General features: G+C 33.7%; 2 protein-coding genes across 2 annotated transcripts in view; both read right to left on the reverse strand.

Moving 5' to 3' along the window:
- Positions 1-22,163, reverse strand: part of DNAJC1 (DnaJ heat shock protein family (Hsp40) member C1) — a 195,943-nt gene that overhangs the window by 140,249 nt on the left and 33,531 nt on the right. The window lies entirely within an intron of this gene.
- LOC109394755 (histone H3.3-like) lies at positions 19,627-20,400 on the reverse strand. Its single transcript, XM_019665147.1, is given in 2 exon segments — positions 19,627-20,250; positions 20,253-20,400. Coding segments are annotated over 2 exon segments (411 nt in total). The 5' UTR covers positions 20,355-20,400; the 3' UTR covers positions 19,627-19,941.

Consider the following 22,163-nt stretch of genomic DNA (forward strand, 5'->3'; position numbering starts at 1 on the left):
TCCATATTGATTCCATCAGTACTGATCTGGAGATCACTGTGATATTATATCTGAGTGCTTCTTAGATTCAACACTGCCATTTATTTTGTTCCTAAAATTATTTTGTGCATTGGTTTCTGACATTCTTGAAAAGCAGGAAATATGAAGAAGTTCAAATGTTCACAGTTACAGACTTGAACATTAAAGACTATAAGTTGCTAAGGAAATAAGAACTGGTTAGTACTATTTGTATTATATCCCATTTCTTTGAATTGTGACATTAGAAATATCTGAGAAATCAAACTAGTCTTCAAAAGTTAAAACACACTTCTAACCCAACCCAGAATAGATTTATTTTTAAATTTTACTTAAATTTAAAACAACAAAACAAACCTGTAGATATTATTATTGATTAAACTCAATTAGATAATTAGAAAACAACTTAATTGATAAGCTAATAAAACTATGAATGATCATAATTACATTTTCAGTTCCTTATCTGAATAATTTAGGCTCACTTTGCTAATGATAACACACACAGTTCTGTGAAGCTACAAGGTTCTGTACAAAAACTCTATTAAGACAACGTGATAAAAAAATTTTAAGTCAAATCAAATTAATTTTTAAAAGATAAATGAGAACTTACACTGATAAGAAAACACTCTCCTTCAAAAACCTAAAGATAATCGTATGTGTATATATGTACTACTCACCTGTACATAATAAATCAGAACTAGAAACTAGTATTCACAAAGACCCATGATCAAGAAGTCAGGAATTCAGATGAACAAGTTTCCTTAATCCTCTGCTCTAAAGTCTTTTAACCATCATGACTACTTTAAATATGAAAGAGCACACCAAGCAAGCTTAATTAAAGCAAATTGGCTACTAGGTCATAATTAATGAAAAGATATCTAAATTTAAATGTCCTTCCCATCCTCACAACTCTTAAGCCCATGAACAAAAACTTAGGGTCAGAATTTATAAACAAAGTACATCAAATTCTTAAATTTACTGGCCAATTTAAATTTCACAACGTGTTTAAACTCTTATTATTCTAAAACCATATCATTTTATATATTGTTGTGAAGTACTCAAATAATTTAACTGATTAATTACTTAAGTGTATTCTTAAGTTATGGATAAACCTTGACATATTAAGATTTTTTTAGTATAAAAAGGTTTAAGTTATGGCTGCTCATACCAAAACATCATATCCATTAGGATAAAATTTTAAATGCAGTGTGTGTTTATGATAGCCTATAAGAAAATAAACTTTAGGAAATAACTTTAAAAGTTATTTCATTAGGTTCTTTAAATATACACATAACACATGTCCATTCTACATATAAAACATTACTTTTCTTCGTTAATTATACTTTCAAAATCGAGAAAATATTCTTAGCAAACATTACAAGTCTATGAATGTTTTAAAAATAAATGTATTCTTTATCCTAAAATAGATGACATTCAAAGTTAACTTAGAAATTCATTTTACCTGCAAAGCTACAGTCTCAATAAACTGAGTATCAAAAACAAAAAAGGAAATGATGGGATTAAAAAAGACACATGAAAATCTATTACTGATTCAAGCATTTAACATAAAATCTAAGATGAACAATTAAAAGAAAAATTAAATATTCCAATTTCAATATTTTGTTAAGCCAGTCTATGTGTCAAGTCTGGGATGAAGTTTAAATTATATATTATAAAATGTAAGTCAAAATAACCTGAAACTGTAGATTTAATTCATCTAGATACATTTTCATAAAACAGTTTAATATATATATACCATTGTATTTATTAAAATGTTCAGTTCACAGGTCATTCTCAGTTACATGAATTTACTTAGCTATCAATTATTATTTTTATGTTACAGTTCAATTAATATGCTAGCAGGAGGACTAAGTCAACACAGACTTCTTTAAGGCTATTATCAAAATATTTTTTAAAATATTATCCAGCTCACATTTATATGAATAGAAAGGTTGAAAATTTTCTATACATTTCCTAATGTTTACATTACTATTATTTCTTACTGGTAAGTCAACTAATTATTTCATCATCCTCAATGTGTCACAAATATATATTACATACATATTATAATTATATTCATATAATTCACTCTACAGATTTTATACACACTTTGCTCACTATGTGACTTTATTACTTACTTAAATTTCATTAATAAGGTACTAAATCATATTAAAGTTTCTTTTTTAGATATTAGCTAATTTGTTTTATAAGTGTCAATGAATTTGGAGATACATATATAACTATAATTTTTGCAGAGCATCACACTTGTATTTGGATGCAAATAAATCAGGGCTACTTCACCTTTTTAAAAGAGTATTAACATATATTTTATATTTAGAAGAAAATCAAAATAATACCTTTACTATAAAAATTACATCTATATTAATTACATTAATATGGCCTCTCACTGAATGTTATTTATCTTCATAAAAATTTGAAGGATACAGGAGACTAAATTCAGAGGATTTGTTCATTTGTTCATTGATATATTTTTCTTTTTAGTTTAAAAAGTCATGGTGTCATTAGAGAAGTAATCATATATATATTTTTTCCACTTAATGATGAAAATTTTAGGAAACGGGGAAAGATCCAGGGTGGGGGTACAAGACTAAGAAGTAAGTTGTGAAGTACAACTTCATAAAAAGACATTTTTAGAAAAATAGTGAGTTTTTGGAAAGTATTTCAATAGCTATTTAAGTAGCCTGATAATATAAAATAAAATGAAACAAATTCTTTTCCTATACATACATATATATTTTTTAAAAAAATAGGAATCTTTTAATGCTAGAATAAATGCAACGGATAAATAAAAATTTTACTGAAACAAAATAACAAATGGAGAGCCAAATTGTTTTTCTAGTTACTGTATAATCACACTTTAGATAGCACTGAAAGCTATCTTAATGTAAAGCCAAAACTTGAATAACAGTGAAAAGACAAACAATATTCAAACGCGTATATGACTAATGGGAGATAGAGCTGTCCAGCTTCATTGTAAGAATTGACAAACGTAACCTGTATTGTTCAGGGTCTGTATTAATAGCAGGAGCTGTGTCAGTGCTTTTTTTTGGTATATTAATAAAATGTTTCAACAAATCAAAAGATTTTTATTAAGCACTATAATAATTGCTACAGATTTCCTTATGCTTATTATACTTTCAATGTACAGTTTAAAAATCTGTTAAGTAGGCTACATTTCAGAGAAATTTATTTTAAAAAACTAGCTTACAAAAAGAAATAAGAGAAGTTTGTCCTTTTCTACTTGGTTAATTTACTTTTGTCTAAGTGACACTGATAAAATTAACTGTTAATGATGTTTATAGTACTAATATTGAAAGTGAGTACAATACTCTAAACAAAACAGTAAGTATTAGTCAACAGAAATGCTTCATTGCAGGTTTTGGCGCTATTACCAGCAAGATCAAAAAGTAATCTAAATAAACTTTAAATACTAGACATAATATTACCTAATGCCAATATACTGGTTAAAAAGAAGAAAATGCAATTCAGGAACCTCATGGTAAAATAAAGGAATTTTTCCTCCACCAAATTTAAGACAGTTTTAAACTTGTTTGACTGTAGCAAATAACAACTGCATGCTTTATTTTTTCCCTTTAAAAAAGGTTTAACACAAAATTAGTTTGATATATAACTGACTTCACAGTACAAGCACTTCAGAGAAATGGAGAACGTTTCAGTATCCCTTTGTCAAGAGAGATTCCTCAATTTATAATTTAAGTTGAAATTAACCATAATGATTTTAAATGAATTTATTTAATTAGTAACTACTATTACAAGGTTACCATTTATAGATATTCGTAGTAGCATAATTTTTTGATTTGGAGTTTGCCTATCCCTGAGAAACAGACTATCTTTTCAAGCCCATTTCATTACACAGTTGAAAGCTAATTTAATGCAATTATTTGTTTAGAAGGTATTAGTAAAAAAGGAGACACTCGAAAAATTATAAGATGTTGCTGAAATGTGTTCCCTTCTTACTAGCGTTTCAAAACTTAGTGAGGTAAGAGACAAATAAAGCAAGACATGGCTTCCTAGGAGATTGTTACTATTTAGGAGATTAACAAGCAAATTATGGGGCAAATTCATATAAAACCTAAAATGAATTTGCACCATATTTGCTTAGCCAAAAAGAAAATTAACTGTTGCTAACACTATCATTAAATGTAATTATAAAAAGCTACTGGTAACTACTTTATTTCAGTATGCTTTTTGCCTCAATAGAGAATAAATAATAATTTTATACAAGAAACTGAAAAATAAGTAAAACCACTACAAAACATTTTTCATGGGTCTCATTTGATTTTCCAGTTATACATTCTCTTTCAACATAAAACAATGATCTTACATCAATATCAAACCAAATATTACCAATGGTTTTCCTCTTACAGATTGAGTGCCAAAATACCAATTATAAACCGATAGCACATATTTATTGAAACGCTTTCTAACACATCAAAATTAATCCAGGTAATGGTGTAATAGTAGGAAGGTAAGAAAATTTACTATTCTTGTTTTGAGTTTTCTTGTTATTCTAAAAGAAGTAGAACCTAAAATCAACAGTGTACTAAGAACATCAGCATCTGTTTTTTTTCCTAATAAAAAGGACCACCTCACTCTGATATAGTCAGAATGGACTGACTATAAAAAGAAAACATTTCTGATGAGAGTTAGAATATTTATTACTTAAAGAACATGTATGTTCTTTAAAAGAATATTTGACATAAAATTTCAAAAATTTTGGTTAATTTTTTTAAAAATTGGGGAATTGAATTGGAAAAAACATTTATGTTCTCTTAGGGACTCAAATGTTAAAAAATAACAGGCATAACAATTAACATTACGGATATTAATGTTTAACGATGGCAAAATATTGATTTTAAGCACCGGATTTCCTATTAATAAAATGTCTTTTACTAATTTGGAAGATATGCAAGCTCATTCCAATACTAGTTAGGAACGTTTGGCTAACATTTTTAATATACTTTCAATAAATGTTAACAATGAAATAGAAATTTAAGATACTTAAATAACCATTTTTCAAATTATTGGTGGACTTGGTGAATTCATTTCCCTAATTACAACTGATGTTATTTTTAAAAATTCCTTTCTGGAGTCAATACACTATGTAAAAAAATATAAAGCAAGTATTTGGAAAGATACAGCAAATGTTCTCCCTTAGAAAGAAAGTGCTGAAGCTCCATCTAGAGGCTTTCCCCCCTATTACTGTCACTTGCAATATAAGTAATATCACCTAGAAATGTGAATAATAATAAAATGTCAGAGATTTCTTTTGTATCTACCCTTTTGTTATTCATAATAAGTTCTTGCCCTAACCTTCTTTGGGTAGCTTCTAGCTCCATCACTGCCATCAAGTGGTAAAAAACTAAAACTGAACTTTAAAAAAAAAAAAGGGAGACAGGAAAAGAAATTATGTACTCTATACCACTTACATACTTTTTGTTTTGTTTTGTTTTGGTACAAGAAATGGGTTTGTGGGGGTTTTTTTCTGTGCCATTTATTATCTTAGTCAAATTATGGAGAAAATAGGTTTGCCAACTCGTTCTAGAAAACAGTAGCACTATACATTGTAAATCTGAAACTTTTTCTGGGTATTTTTATATTTGCAAGATATATCAAGATACTTTGAATCAAATCATTTATTTTAACGAGACATTTAATATAAGGACAACTCATTAATTATTCACGGATGGGGACAGCAGTGAGAATTACTTAAGATTAATGAATTTTATAGTACATTACAACAGTTATTAAAAGAAGAAATAGAACTATGATGTGACTAAAATATTTTCTATTACCTCTAAAAATAACCTCAATTTTAATAAACTGAACACTCTTATTATACTCTCAGATGTAGTCACAGCAATGCCTCCCCAAAATGTCTTCATCAGCCTATGAATGCAGAAAGATCAGAATAACACTGAGAAACGCAAAAGAAAAAATTGAACAATGAGGAAACAAGTCAGAAATTCAATTCAAATGAAAAGTATTTAATATTGTTCTTTTTTTTTTTTTTAATAAACACATGCTTCCTGAATTATGTTACAGGAGTTAGGACTTTCAAAGAAACAAAAACTTCAACTACAGAACCTAGCGAGGGGAGAGGACCAATGAAGTAATGTCTCAGTTCAAGGGATACTGCTCGTGAAACGCATCATCACTCACAACATACGCGTATATTTTAAATAATTTGGGTATGAAATATAGGAAAATAGTTAACTTAGTAAGTCTCATAATCTTGTTAACTTAGTAAATTTCATAATTTGGGGGAAACTCAAATTATGAGACTGATGAGAATTTTAGAATGCTCTGGTTTTATTCTTTTGATTAGATTTTAATTTTTACTGAGACACTTGTTTATAAATCACAAATTAAAGAATTTGTAGTTTTAATTATAGATATGAATTCCCATGTTAAATTAACAACGAAACAATAACTGCCAACATTTATCAAGTTCCTACTATGTGCCAGGCACTATTCTGTTTCATATGTTTTTGCCTCTCAACAACCATGTAAGACAGGTACTATTAATATTATCTAGATAAAGAAACTGAGGCACAGAGAGGTTAAATAACCACCTACACTCACACAGTAAGTGGTAGGGCAGAGATATGAACCTGAGCAATTCGCCTGGGTAGCTGTCACTCTTAACCACTCTTATATAAGGCAATTTTTCTCAACCTTGGCACAACTGACATTTTAGACCAGATAATCCTCTATTAGGGATGGCGGTGGGGGGAGGGGAGGGTGGTGTTCAGGGCATTGTACGATGTTTAGCAGCACCCCTGGACTTCTACCACCAGATGTCATTTGCATCACCCCACCTCCAGTTGTGTTAACCAAAAATGTCTCCAGACAGTACCAAATTTCTGGGGGAGAGAGGGGAATTGCCCCCAGTTGAGAATCACTGATACAAGATAACAATTTAAATGTTATAATATTGCAGGAACAAATAAATGATGACCAATTTATCTGAAATTTGTTTTCCCCAATTTTAAATTATTTACAATACAGAAACTTAAAAATCTACAAATGGTTTAGGATAGTAATACTCTGTCTTACTATTTAGGGGATAACATGTAATATAATTCAAAACCATAACATGAGGGGCAAACTTCATAATGCAACGCTTATGTAGGTAAAGATGAAAATATTGGGTTGTCGGAAAAGGCATGACATATTTTTTCTGTTTTTTGTTGCAAAACTGCGTCACGACTTTTCCAACAACCCAATAGTAGGCTAACATGAAAATAATGAAGATTATATATAAATTTTTATACAAATTTATAAAAGTAATTACCTCTGGCAAATGTGGCTGAGGGACAAAGTATGGGGATAGCACCTTTTTACTTTATGTATTTTCATATTGTATTAATTTTTTCCAAACAACACATTGCTTTTTTCACTAAATTTTTTAGAAAACAAATTTTAGGAAAACCTTTTTGTTTCTGACATTAGCATTTGTTAAGTTTATTAAGTAAGCTGTTTCCACTGGTTTTCCCACATTTTCCCTGATATATGCTAATGTAAGAAATATAACAAATTAATGATAAAAACAATTGTGCTCAATTAGACAAAAATATTAGATAGTTAACTATGGGTTTGAAAGCTAGCAAACTGAAAAATAAGAGGACACTAGAAGTATATATTTTCAAGAGTGCTACTTAAAGATGGGTATAAAAGTGGGTGTACATTTTTCTTTACTAGTAATTCTGACTTATTTCTAGAATTCTCTGCAAAAACTTTGACCATACACATTTTGCCAATCCCCAGTTATAGCAAGGTTTCTTTCCAATTACTTCTGATTATTCAGAAATCCTTTAAGGAAAGCAGAGTGATAAGGGTTCCTCTATTTACTTAACTTTGAATACTTTCACTGTCATCTTTATTGCTTTTCATCCATTTTCCTACTTGTTTTAACTGCTGTAAACTAAACTGTACACATTACACCATATTCTCTTCTTTTAGTAAGTGTATGTAACAATTTTCCATAAATTTAATCAACTTATGTGTATAATGTTTATATCCAAGTAATGTTTATAGTTTAATTTAGTTAATTTAGTGTAATCTACTTATCCCTTCTCTGTGGATCCTTGCAATGATTTTGTACTGTATCAACTTGGCAAAGAAATATTTTTTACATTTTTCCTTCTTCTCTCTCCTCACGGCCTTAATTTAGGCTCTGAATTTTTTTTTCTTTTCAGTTGTTTAGTTTCTTTATACTTTTGTTTTTTATTAGCTATATTAGTAATACATGAATAAATACATACATCTTTTTATAAAAATTTAAATGACACAGGGTAAAACATTCCTTTTAACTATCTTCCCCCACAAGCCCTATTCCAACAGAAATAACTATGGTTATCAGTTTGGTGCATATTATTTCTAGGCCCCTTTAAAAAAAATCCATTTACTTTCATATACATACACACACACACACACACACACACACACACACATACACATATACACACACAGAAATATTCCACTTTATAGCATCATGAAGCAAAGCATTGTATTAAATAAAGAACTCATAATTAATTCTATCCACTCATTATTTCTTTGCTGGGTTTTGTTGTAACATTTTCATACAAGATATACTATTTATATACCAAGAATTTGGCTTATTCTGGGGAACATTTGAGAACACCACTGTGTAAAACATACACTATTTTAACATATAAAATGTAAAATAAAAGTAAGGACCTAAAACTAAAGCTGTAATTGGATTAAAAAGTTTAACCAAAATAATCTCCATATATGTTACAATATTAATCAGAATGAATAAAAAATAAAGGTTTTATTTTCTCTCTGGTGCATTCTTATTTTATAACAGTTCTATTGAAGTATAATATACAAACCACAAAAGTCACCTGTTTTAAGTGTACAATGCTTTTTAAATAAATTATAGAAGTTGTGCAACATTATCATAATCCAATTTTAGAATATTTCCAACACCCCAGAAACATCTCTCACGCTCATCTCTATAGATTTGCCTTTTCTGGACATTTCATATAAATGGAAAAGATCACATTTTTCTGGTACACTGGGGTGCCATATGTATACAAGTGGACACTTTGGTCAACGTTGCCGAAGCAGTAGTTCGCCATAATCAGAAGTGTCTGATGCTGATGGTAACCACTTTGAGTACCTCTTATAATTTCTAGAAGTCAAACGTGACTTATCTTTTATGGGTATATATTGAGTATTACAATTTTAATAGTTTTTTTCCTTCCTTAAAATGTGTATACACTGTTTGGTACCCTCTGTATTTAAATGTCAGATTTGGCAGCAAACAGTTCTTTCTAAAAGTTATTAACATTCTTTGCTCATTTGGAAAGGACAGTATAAATATTACCGAACTTCTTTTCCTTCTTTCCCTAACTCCTTTCTTTCCTTTTGCCAGTTTTTACTCCTGTATTTCCTGTCCTCACTATCAATGGACCACAGTTTTTCAGTATAGTATACATGGAAGGACTAAGGAATGGGCCTTCTATATTGACTACATATCCTGATAGTTAAATGAAAACCAAAACAGAAATTCAACATATAAATGTATCATCTTTGAGATATTTCAGTTTCTCTTAAATGTGTTCTTCATTTTTTAAAAAAATTGATGAGGAATTCATTTAATACAGGTTTCCTGAAATTTGGAATTGCACCAGAGAGAAAATAAGCCAGCTACAAAAAACACAAATATTGTATGATTCCATTTACATGAATAGGCAAATCCATTGAGACAGAAAATAGATTAGGGGTTACCAGGGGTGGGGGGAGGGGAGATGGGAAGTTACTGATTAATGGATAGTTTCACTTTGGAATGATGAAATAATTTTGGAAATAAATGGTGGCAACATTATGAATGTACTTGATTGCTACTGACTTGTACACTTAAAAATGGTTAAAACAGCAAATATTTTGTTATACATACTTACCACACTTTTATTGTAAAGTCAAAGTCCTTAAAATGACCAACAAAGTCACCAGAATCTGATGTCTCAGTATATCTCTGATCTCTCCAACCACTTTTCCTTTGGCTTTTTCCACACTCATACCTCCTTGATGTTCTTTGAACACAATGGGGCATGGTTCTGCTCAGAAAGTTTGCATTGCTGATCCCTTTGCCTGAAATGGTCTTCCCCCTCATCTTCAGGGCTCACATCTTTCCTCCTTGGGGTCTCTGCTCAAATATCACCTACAGTAAGGGTTTCCCTGACTACTGTACCTAAAACTACAACCAGTACCTAAAACTTCAACCCCTCCCCCAACACGTCCTGTCTCTCTTCTCTGCTTTATTTTTCTCTAGAGCATTTAAACTATCTACTATAATATATATTTATTTTATGTCATTCTCTTCCAACAGAATGTAAATACCATAAGGGCAGAAATTTTGTCTGTTTTGTTCAGTGCTGTGCCCCGAAAATAGTGCCAGGCACACAGTAAGCCGTCAAGTAAATTAATAGTGAATTACTCTAATCACCAATATAAGACTATTGATCAATTAAGACCTGCCACTTTGTAACTCTTCCTCAAAATTGAAGAGGGCTCTAATTTTACTCCTAAGTCTATTCTATCCATCTGGGCTGCAATTAAAGCCTGTAACTTTATTACTTCTTAATTTTTTTGCTGTTTAATTTAGCTTTTGCTATGCCCCCATCAGTTTTTACAGTATCTGTTAAATATTTTTAAGGCTTACTAACGTATAATTTACATATAAATCACCCATTTTAAGTGTAAAATTCAATGACATTTAATGAATTTATCCAGTTGTACAACTGTCACCACAATCGAGTTTTAGAATACTTCTATCACTCCAAAAGTTCCATCATCCATTTGTAGTCAATCCTCATTCCAACGCCCAACCCAAGGCAAGCACCAATTTACTTTATGTCTCTTTCGTTTTACCTTTCCTAGAAATTTCATATAAATAGAAACATTCAGTATGTGGTCTTATGTGTCTGGCTTCATTCACTTAGTACGTTTTTGAAAGTAATCCATTTTGTTACATGTATCAGTTATTCTTTTTTTTTTTAATTGCTGAGCAGTATTCGGACCTTATCATATTTTTAGCACTTCCTTACTTTCTTGCACCAGTGTTCCACGTTCATCTTCTATTTTCCCTGCCCCAGACCTGGAATCAACCATTTCTTGAGGTAGCCCTGGTTTGAGTTTTTATTTCAATATCCTTTTTTCATTTATAGAAGTGCTAATTGGTCCTTTTTCAAATCTGTTTAAAGGGCATTAGTGAGGAAACAGGCTAATCTCCTGTAACAAAGAGATCCTAAAATACAGTCACTTTACTAAGACAGGAGATAGTTTCCTTCTCATTAATAGTCTAGAAATAAGCAGTGCATTGCTGGAGGGGCAACTCAACACATACTTCAATCTCTGTGTCCAAATTCCACTGACTGGAGTTTTCATCAACTATTAATACGTAAGAAGGAAAAATAGGCAAGGGGGAGGACATAGGCATTCCTTTTTAACACATTGTGGACCGGCGACGCAGATTTGCGTCTATATATTTAACAGCTGTGCAAGACGGATGACGCAAATCTGCGTTTTTAACACGCACTTGGTTTCCTCGCACTATACACTTAACTACGCAATACATGGATGGAGCCTTTCTCCGAATAGTCCTGCTAACGAATGTTTATAGAAACGTGACCTCACTCCGAGTTAATGATCTGTGATAAATATAGAGAACAAACAGCTCTGTATTTTCCTCTGTTGCTCTGCTCTGCATTTAGTCAGCATTCAGATTTCAATCACTTTACACCCATGACAGAAAGACGTAGTTCTTACGGGAAAAAATATCTACAGAATATGAAATTTCAGCAGAATTGTTGGCGGATACATTATCTGATGTTCCTGACAACGCTGATAGTGACAGTGAAAATGACAGTGACTCTTCTATTATTGGCAATAGGCAAAACAAAATTGTACATCCTTTACCGAGTTACAGTGACAGTGAATAAAGCGCAAATGAAAGTGACGATGACGATGACACACTAGATTTGGCGGTTTCCACATGGGTAAAAACAGATAAAACACCAAATTTAGGGCCATTTACTGGAAACCCAGGGGTGAGACAAATTCCCTCTGACCCGACGAAAGTATCACAAGTAACAAGGCTCTTTCTTGGAGACAGATTCTTTGATATTTGTGTGAGAAAACGAATCTATATTACTTACAAAATCAGGAAAAGTATGTTACTGGTTCTAAGGGGTTGAAATGGTCAGATGTCACTGTAGCAGAAATGAAAACATTTTTTTCAATAATTATTCTAATGGGGCAAGTCAGGAAAGATAAACTAAAGGATTATTATTGGTCTACAGATCCATTTTTAGATACTCCTATTTTCAGGCAACTTATGAGCCCCGTAATAGATTTGAACAAATTTGGTGGTGTTTACATTTCAACAATGAACTTCTGCAACAATCAACTAACAGGCTTTTCAAAATTCAACCCTTATTGGATTTTTTTCCTTGAAAGATTTCAGACTATTTATAAGCCAAATCAACAACTTTCCTAGATGAAGCAATGATTCCTTGGAGGGGTAGGCTTTGTATACAAACATATAACTCGGGGAAACTTATAAAGTATGGCTTACTTCTTTGTACCATCACTGAAAGCACCTCAGGCTATATCTTGAATTTAGAAATTTATGCTGGTGAAGGAAAAAAGTTACGGGAAACTATTTTCACACTTTTGGAACCTTATCTTGATCAAAATTACCATGTCTATCAAGACAATTATTACAATCATGTGACAATTGCTGAAACTCTCCTTTCAAGACAAGTTAGAATATGTGGAACAATCAGAGTGAACAAGGGTCTTCCTCAAGAAATGAAAAACAAATCACAGTGTCTGAAAAGGGGTGAAACTACATTCAGGAGAAAGGGTGAAATTCTTCTTCAATCGTGGAGGAATACTTGTGTTGTCAACATGATTTCCACAATTCACGATTCAACAACAGTTGATGTTTCAAGGAGAAATGAAGAAGTAAAGAAAAAACCTATTTGTATGTTTCAGCATATATTCATGAAGGGTGTTGACAGGGCAGATCAGTACTTGTCTTATTATTCTCTCTTGAGAAAAACAGGGAAGTGGCCAAAGAAAGTTGCATTTACAGAAAAACGTTTTCAGATTTTCGGGGTAGATATCCAGGGGAGGGAGTGCTGGATCATACGGTAATTCTATTAATTTTTTGAAGAACCTCCACACTGCCTTCCATAGCGCTTAGCCACTATGTTTAAACTGTTAAAATGAACAGTTTCCCCACACTTAAAGCTCTTTAAATTTGGATGCATCTTACAATTGTTAGGCATATTACAATTGCCATTGTAGTAATACTAAGCGACAATAATGAGGCAGCTGTCATTTCCTGTGCACGCACAAACCAAAGCACTAGAACCAAAAACTTGCAGAATTTGAGTTGGAATAAAATCCTACAGATGATACTGGAGCAGTCTTTTAATTCCTAAAAACCTAAAATTGTGAGAAGAGGGTGAGAGCGGGAGAAATCAGACATATCTAGCAGCATTTCCAATGTGGATATCAAAAATAGGTTAGCTCCACATAATTGCAAAGTTGGCTAAAAACTCAAGACCAGGGCCAGGCGGGTGGCTCAGTTGGTTAGAGCACGAGCTCTGAGCAACAGGGTTGCCAGTTCAATTACCACATGGGCCGGTGAGCTGCTCCTGAGTTGAGCTGCTGCGGAGCTGTCAATGGGCAGCCGGATGGCTCAGCTGGTGAGAGCACATGCTCCTAACAACAAGGTTGCTGGATGGACTCCCACATGGGATGGTGGGGCTGCGCCACCCCCCCCAACCCTGGAACTAGATTGAAAGCGGCGACTAGACTTGGAGCTGAGCTTGCGCCCTCCACAACTAAGATTGAAGGACAACAACTTGACTTGGAGCTGGTGGGTTCTGGAAAAACACAATGTTCCCCTTCCCCAACTCCCCAATAAAAAAAACCTTAAACAAACAAACAAAACCCCTTCCAAAAAAACCTCAGCACCAGTGGCTCTTGCTTCTTTTTAGAAATGCTGCACACAGAAAAACTCCCATGTGGAAAAACTGAACTGAGTAAAAAAAGTGATTCAAACGAATTGGACCCTGAATGCAAAAGATCTTTAAGTAATCCCTTAACCAATTTACTTCATATATATTTTCAGGTATGTGAAAAAGTTATAAAATAATACAATTTATGTCTTTTTAACTCTGATAGTTATTTTGATAAATATAAAAATTTTAAATAATAAAAAGCTGTGGCAGGGTATTTCCTTTTAAGTATTATATAATAGTGCAACATGCTATGATGGCAAAAACAGTATTTACTACATAATTCACTGTAGGACACCTTAATGAGCTGCTGATATAACATCAAATAAATCATACCCTTCCCCCAACCCCATCTTCTAACCAGAAGCTTATGCATTATGTAGGACAAAAATGTCATGATTAACCCCTATCATAGCCGTGGCACTTGCCCAATTTTTACAGGTTCGTAAAATGTAATGTTTTTCTGCTGAGTTTCCAATTTACTCAGTTCCTGATTTTCTTTGTCTTAACCTATATATAATCTGCAAGGCTGGGGGTAACAACTAAAAATGCTGTAGGCAATTAAGTTACTTTCTTAAATTATCACTGTTACCATGAATATTTTAAACAATTTCATTGATTTCTACTAGCATTTCTTGCTAGTCAGGATTTGGTGTTTCTAAGTTTCCTGATTGGGCAGATTTATTACAAACACAAAGTAAAAAAATATATAATTCAAAGTTGTATTAATGTTATTTTGTACTATCAAATAAAAATGGAATGAACACTATGAGTTTGGTAAATTTCTCTTCTGCATGGCACTCCAAATTTTATTATTCTAAAAGCTAAATTACCTAATAAATTAATAGTCTCTTATACTAAGTTATTTAAAGGAGGTCAGTAGAAGAAAACAAAACAAAATCCACATTTCTCAATAGATATTAAAATATAAGTTTTTTTTTAAAGGAAAAAAAAATAGCACTGGGACCAAAAAGCAAATAGAAGTAGAAAATTCTCAGTTACAAGATAGGCTAATAAACATTTTTAAACAAAAGATATGAAATTTATCAAGAGGGGAGAAAACCTGTAATCCTACTCAAATATTTGTTCTTGTCCTTCCATAATGAAATGTTTTCCTTTGTAGATCTTGACAGACTCCCTCCCATGTCAGTATCTCTATCTAAAGTTGACAGACCAAAGATGTATTTTCAAATATGAATCACAATGAAATATGGATGATTTGACATCTATTGTGCTAATTCCACAGAAGTATTCCTTATATTATTTTCTCAGGTATGCCTAGCTAGTATGGTCACTGACTGTGATAGGAAGAAAAGAAAAAAAATTATCAGTCTAAGAGTTTGAAATCTTATGCTAACTATTTTTGGAGAGTTTTTCCTAATCATATCTCATTTTTCTATATTGCTAATCTCTCATACACATTTTATATCACAATAAAGTTGTGAAATATAGCTCAAAACTTTTATTCCTAATAGTATTCCATACCAATTAGGATAAGTATTTCAGTTTACCTGATACGACTTTGGTCACAGACATATATAATCTGTCTAAACATACATATGGCATAATGGCTTTAATTTTATAATTAAGAGATACAAGGTGTGATCATAAAATATAGTGAATAAGTTTAAATTAAAAATTTTATTACAGTAAGACACATTGCCATTAATCCCCCTCATTTTGAACACAATTATCCCATCATTCTTGCCACTTTCTGAAGCAGTTCTGGAAGTCCTCTTTTGTGAGTGTTTTTAGTTATTCTGTCATGGCTGCCTCCATGTCCTGAATCATTTTGAATTTGGGGAAGAGCCAGAAGTTGCACGGTGCCAGATCTGGTGAATAATGTGGATGAGGACACACCGTAATGGTTTTATTTGACAAAAATTGCCATATACCAGAAGGGATGTGTGACACAGAGCCTTTCCGTTGTAATCAAACAATATAGTAAATACTGGGGCCGAATGCCATCCAATGGAAAAGCAGGGATCTTCAACATGGGGAGCAGCACGTTGAACAGCAGTGTGTGACAAGTTTCAACTTGTTTGGTGTAGTCAGTCAGGTGTGAGCTATAGTTGAGAGAAGGTGTGTTTTAAGGTGTGCAGTAAACCATCCTCCATCATGACAAGGCTCCGTGTCACACATTGCTTCTGGTATGGCATTTTCTGTCAAAAACATTACGCTGTGTCCTCAGCCACCTTATTCACCAGATCTGGCACCATGCAACTTCTGGCTCTTTCCCAAAGTCAAAACGATTCAGGACATCGAGGCAGCCATGACAGCGCAACTAAAGACACTCACGAAACAGGACTTCCAGAATTGCTTCAGAAAGTGGCAAGGATGGGATAAGTGTGTTTGAAGTGAAGGGGCGTAGTTTGAGGAGGATTAATGGCAATGTGTCTTTTACTGTAATAAATTTTTTTTATTTAAACATTCACTGTATTGTTTGATCATACCTTGTATTTAGAAAATCAATGACTACTAGTGAAAGTTTCCCTTTAAACATTTGATTTGGCTTATCAACAATTCAGTAACTAGGAGTGAAAGAATTGATTTATTTGGATATCTTTTCTTTATGTCAAATAATGATTTATCTTAATATATTTCAGCTTTAGAAGCCGAAATCATTCCAAAGAGTTATATCTTGTCCTTCTCTTTTCTACATATTTATAATGACCAACTTACTTAAGAAACTTTGTGAAGGCCTATGAGAAATCAAAAGAAAAGGACACCTGGAAATAGAATTTGAACTTTCAAATAAGAAATACTAGCCTAGAAAAAATGATATTAAAAAAATAACACAGAGACACTTTTTAAAGCTCTTTTCTTTGAGAAACATAAGATATGGTGTACTTAAAGATAATTTTTAAAAAACAATTTGTCATAACTGATTTCTGCCCATGTCAGAAACTCTAATGAAACTTATTTGGAAAACATCTTGAACTGAAAGTTTGAGATAATTCAAATGACTTCTATTGAAAGTAATCATTACCGTATTTGCCGGCGTATAAGACGATTTTTTGGCCCTGAAAAATATGCCTCCAAGTGGGGGGTCGTCTTATACACCAGGTACACTTCAGATAGACTGCCCATAGTGCTTGCCCCGTGCCATAGTGGCCTCCCGATGCCCGCCCACTTCATTCCACATACCGTTCAGGCATCAGCAGCGCTGCTGGGTGTATGCTCGGCTGTTATGCGATTTTGCTGTTATGCGATTTTACCACACTCGCAAAATCGCACACAGCCGACCATACACCCAGTATGGTATCGCGATTCGCGATTTTGCGCTATCATGGTGCCTGTTAGAATGTTGAAGAGCTCGCACTTGCGCACTAGTGAGGTCCCAGGGAGATGCTGATGCAAGGGTGGACCAGACTGCTATAGTGACAGGGCGGGCAAACAGGGAGCAGGGACCAATCAAATCAGGCTTTGTATACAGCCAACAGCCAACCACAATACTGCACCATTGTACAGTACAGCATAGAAAATGTCGACCAGTCAAACCCCTATCATCCCTATCATGGCACCAGCCAAAAGAAAGAAGTATGATGCAAATTTTAAACTGAAAGTTATAAACTTTGCTAAGGAAAATAATAATTGTGCTGCTGCAAGACAATATGGAGTAACAGAAAAGATGGTTCGGGACTGGAAATCAAATGAGAAAGCATTAAAGAGTATGCCAAGGGGTAAGTGTGCATTAAGAAGAGGCACCCCACACTGGCCAGAACTCGAAAAACATGTAGCAGACATGGTGGCTCAACATCGCCAAAACGGTTATGTGGTGACACGAAATACAATACGCTTGTTTGCACTTCAGTGGGCCAAATCAAATCTGATATTGTTTTACCTTTTATTTGGTGTGTGGAAGGTGTGCGGAAGAGGGGGTAGTCTTATACGGTGAGTATATAACAAACTCTGTATTTTGAGTGGAAATGTTAGGGGGTCGTCTTATACGCCCAGTCGTCTTATACGCCGGCAAATACGGTACAACTAAAGAGCAAATGGTACAAATCAAAGTAAGCTTCACCATCTCCCCTTTCCCTCGTCTCTATTTTATACACATCTGCATAAAACTAAGAATTCCATTCTGCTCCAGTTGTTTACTGATACAAAGTGTGACCTAGTCTTTGTTTTGCTTTCAAGGAAACTTTTGTAAAATATAATATAAATGAATTGGTGGGAAATAAATTTAAAAACAAGGACATATAAATATAACCTCAAATTATGTTATTATTAGATTAAATGGGCTTAACAGTTCTCTCTCAAATAGCCATAACAACTTCTAAATGCTTACTCTCAATTTCTGTATTTATCCCTTTGAAACCAAGTAAACAATTTGCAAACCAGCACCAGCTTACAGACCACACTTTGAGTGTACTATCTCAGAGACCAAGAAAGAATGTAACAAAAAAAATTAATTAGGAATTGGTGATTAAAGCTTTATTCAAGTGTTAAGTACACCATAAGTTTGCTGTTTAAGAGTATATATTTAAATCTAAAATAGGTGCATTGAATATAACTTTCTTCTTAAAATTAACAAGCAGCTTGGGGGCAAAAGGGGTAGGATTGGGGGAGGGGGTTTGTCACTTTGTGACAGTGAAAAGTATAACTAGTGCATTGTTTTGTACACCTGAAACTAATAAAAAAAATTAACAAGCATCCTTATCTATAGTCAATAATGTTGTAAAGACTATGTATGGTGTCATATAGGGTACTAGACTTAAGTGGGGACCACTTCATGAACTATATAAATGCCTAACCACTGCACTGTACGCCTGAAACGAACATAAAAATAACACTGTCAACTATAATTTAAAAAAATACATATATAGTCATAGGCTGTAAAGTACAGCATAAGGAATACAGTCAATGGTATTGTAATAGCTATGTACAGCGTCAGTTGGATAGATTTGTTGGGGTTATCAATTTGTGAGGGATGTAAATGTCTAATCATTATGTTGTGTTGCACACCTGAAACTAATTAAAAAAAAAGAAAAGCAGCAGCTGTACGATATTTGAAGGCAAGCACAGAGTTTGAATGGTATTTGAGCATGCAATCAATTTAAATGAGAAAAAAATTAGGGTCTTGAAAATAAAAGAAACTACAAGTTAAATTAATCTAATCTGTCTGTTTTCCTTCAAGAGTAACATTGGCTGTCAAAGTAATCCTATAAACAATTCCTGCTTGTCCAGTATAAATGCTACTTTCTCTAAATGAGTGGGAGGGAGACTACAGCCATGGGCAGCATAAAATGGACTGACGATTATTCACTGGGTTTTTTTTTGTTGTTGTTGTTGTTTTTTTTAGTTTAATGTATTTTAATAGCAAACTTACAGGAACAGCACAGAAGACAGACAACATTAAAAACATGTACTTGCATGTAGGACAACTCAGTTAGAAAAGTATAGCGAATGGATGGAATCTACTGTATGATAAAAATGCTACAAACACCATTTAGTTGCCATCAATAAGAAATTTACTTGTTTTAAAAAAATCCAAATGCTGGCATTGTCCAGAAAAATTTAACAGGTTTATTTATAATCGTTATAAAGTTGAACTGCTGAAACTTGTTCACTGAAACTTTTGACTTGCATTAATGCTTTGTCCCCCGCATTTATATTAAAAATTCACACACAAATGAAAATGGAAAAACTGCCAATACCTGATTTCTGTCCCCTATTTTCCCACTTGCAATCATATACTTAGGTACCTTTTGACCCCATGGAAAAAAAAATAACTAACATTCAGAACTACCAATAACAGGAAGAAGAGAAATTTTTTTTTTTTTTTAAAGAATGAAATGTTTCCCATCATAGTGGATTCTTAAGCACGTTCTCCACGTATGCGGCGTGCTAGCTGGATGTCTTTTGGCATAATTGTTACACGTTTGGCATGGATAGCACACAGGTTGGTATCTTCAAAAAGGCCAACCAGATAGGCCTCACTTGCCTCCTGCAAAGCACCAATAGCTGCACTCTGGAAGCGCAGATCTGTTTTGAAGTCCTGAGCAATTTCTCGCACCAGACGCTGGAAGGGAAGTTTGCGAATCAGAAGTTCAGTGGACTTCTGATAACGTCTAATTTCACGGAGTGCCACGGTACCAGGCCTGTAACGATGAGGTTTCTTCACCCCTCTCCAGTAGAGGGCGCACTCTTGCGAGCGGCTTTTGTAGCCAGTTGCTTCCTGGGTGCTTTACCACCGGTAGATTTGCGGGCAGTCTGCTTTGTACGAGCCATGGTATCGAGACCTCCTTACCTACCCCCCCTTCTCCTACGGCTGGAGCTCGGCGAGCTAGAGGCGGCGCTGGCGTTAGAGAGCGACGGCGGCGCGGCGGCGGCTGCGAACACAATTCTATTCACTGGTTTTGATCGAGAACTACTACTGCCCTATCTCTACTACAGAAGAATAGTTACTGGAATATTTCCTGTTGTACACTAAGAAAACAGATAAATATAGGGTAACTGTAGGTTGAAAATAGAAAATAGAACCAGAGCACCTAAATATTATGATCCATTAAAGTCTTTCTTAAAAAAAAAAAAAAAAGAATGCTGAAAGGCTCTTCAAAATATGACACCATTTTTCAAATCAGCTCCCACCTTTATAAACCACAGAGTTATCTGAAGTAATATTAAAAACTGGCAATTTATGGAATAAGCCTTATGAAGTAATAAATCCAGAAATGATACTGAAGGGTGAGCATGCACATGTGTGGGCGGACACGCGGACACGCGGACACGGACACACACACACACACACACACACACACACACACACAAAGAACAAGGTATCTGTTACTGGTTGTGTGTTCTGATTTCTCAATTTTCTAAAAATCAAAATTACCATAACAAAGAAGAAACTTTGTTGCTTCCAATTCTTGAACTGTCATAATTAAAGAAGTATAGCCTTTCCAGTGATTCCTGAAGACAAATATAGCACCAAAGAATGAAAACTAACAGATATGAGGTAAATATCAATAACCAATACTAACAATGAAAAAGACTGTCTAGGAAGAAAGTGAGTATATCTCTATTACCAGAGAAAATCTAACAGAAGGTAGATAATCAACAATTAAACAAAATTATTTTCTAATATTCTGCTCAATACTAACATTCTGTTAGTCCATAATGGTCCTAAACAGGGATGAAATATTTCCTAGCACTTGGCTAGAAGTCATCTCCTCTTCTACAACAGAAGAAATTGGCATGGCATGGAATTTTGCTGAAATGAATCTAAATCATATACTGAGGGATATCAGTATTTCTTAACTATGCTATTGTACCCAAGGTTATTCATGGTAAGAGATTTATGTTTCTAAGCAAATTTGAGACAAACTTGAATGTAACAAAATGTGGTATGGTTACTTAAAATTATTTTTAGTAATTACATACTAAGCCCATATAGTTTTATGCTCACTACTTAAAGCAACACACAAAAAAGGAAAGTGTTAGCAAAGACTGTAGAGATGAAGGTTTCTCTAGTTTGAAATATGATTTGTAAAAATAGCAATCTACCAACCAGATGGGTCTTAACATTTTTCTTTTTTGTAAGAAAAAAGTTATGTTCAACCTCACTAGTTAAAATTAAAATTAAAATAAGATGGAATTTTTCACCCTTAAGAACATAGAAAATGTGGGGCTAGCAGAGTGGCTCGTTGGTTGAGTGGGCTTGGGAGCGAGATCTCTGAGCAGCAGGGCTGTGGGTATGGTTTCCACATTCGGCCAGTGATGTTGCGCCCTCTACAGCTAAAATGGTGAACAACAGCTTGACCTGAAGCTGGGCTGCCATGAGCCACTGGCGATGGCATAGGCTGCAGTGTGCTGCTGTAAGCTGCCAAGTGTAGCTGGCAGCCGGCGTGAGCTGCCATGAGCCACCGTTAGCGGCTGTTCAGTGGCCAGCAACCGATCTGCCTCAGCTGGGAAGAGCACAATGATCACAATACCAACATGGGCCAGTGCAGCAACATCCTCCACAACTAGACTGAAGAACAAAAGGACAGCAACTTGTCTGTTCCCTTTCCCCCAATTCCCCAATAAAATCTTGAAAAA

Source organism: Hipposideros armiger, unplaced genomic scaffold (assembly GCF_001890085.2).
Source record: "Hipposideros armiger isolate ML-2016 unplaced genomic scaffold, ASM189008v1 scaffold_434, whole genome shotgun sequence".
Taxonomy (NCBI): Eukaryota; Metazoa; Chordata; class Mammalia; order Chiroptera; family Hipposideridae; genus Hipposideros; species Hipposideros armiger.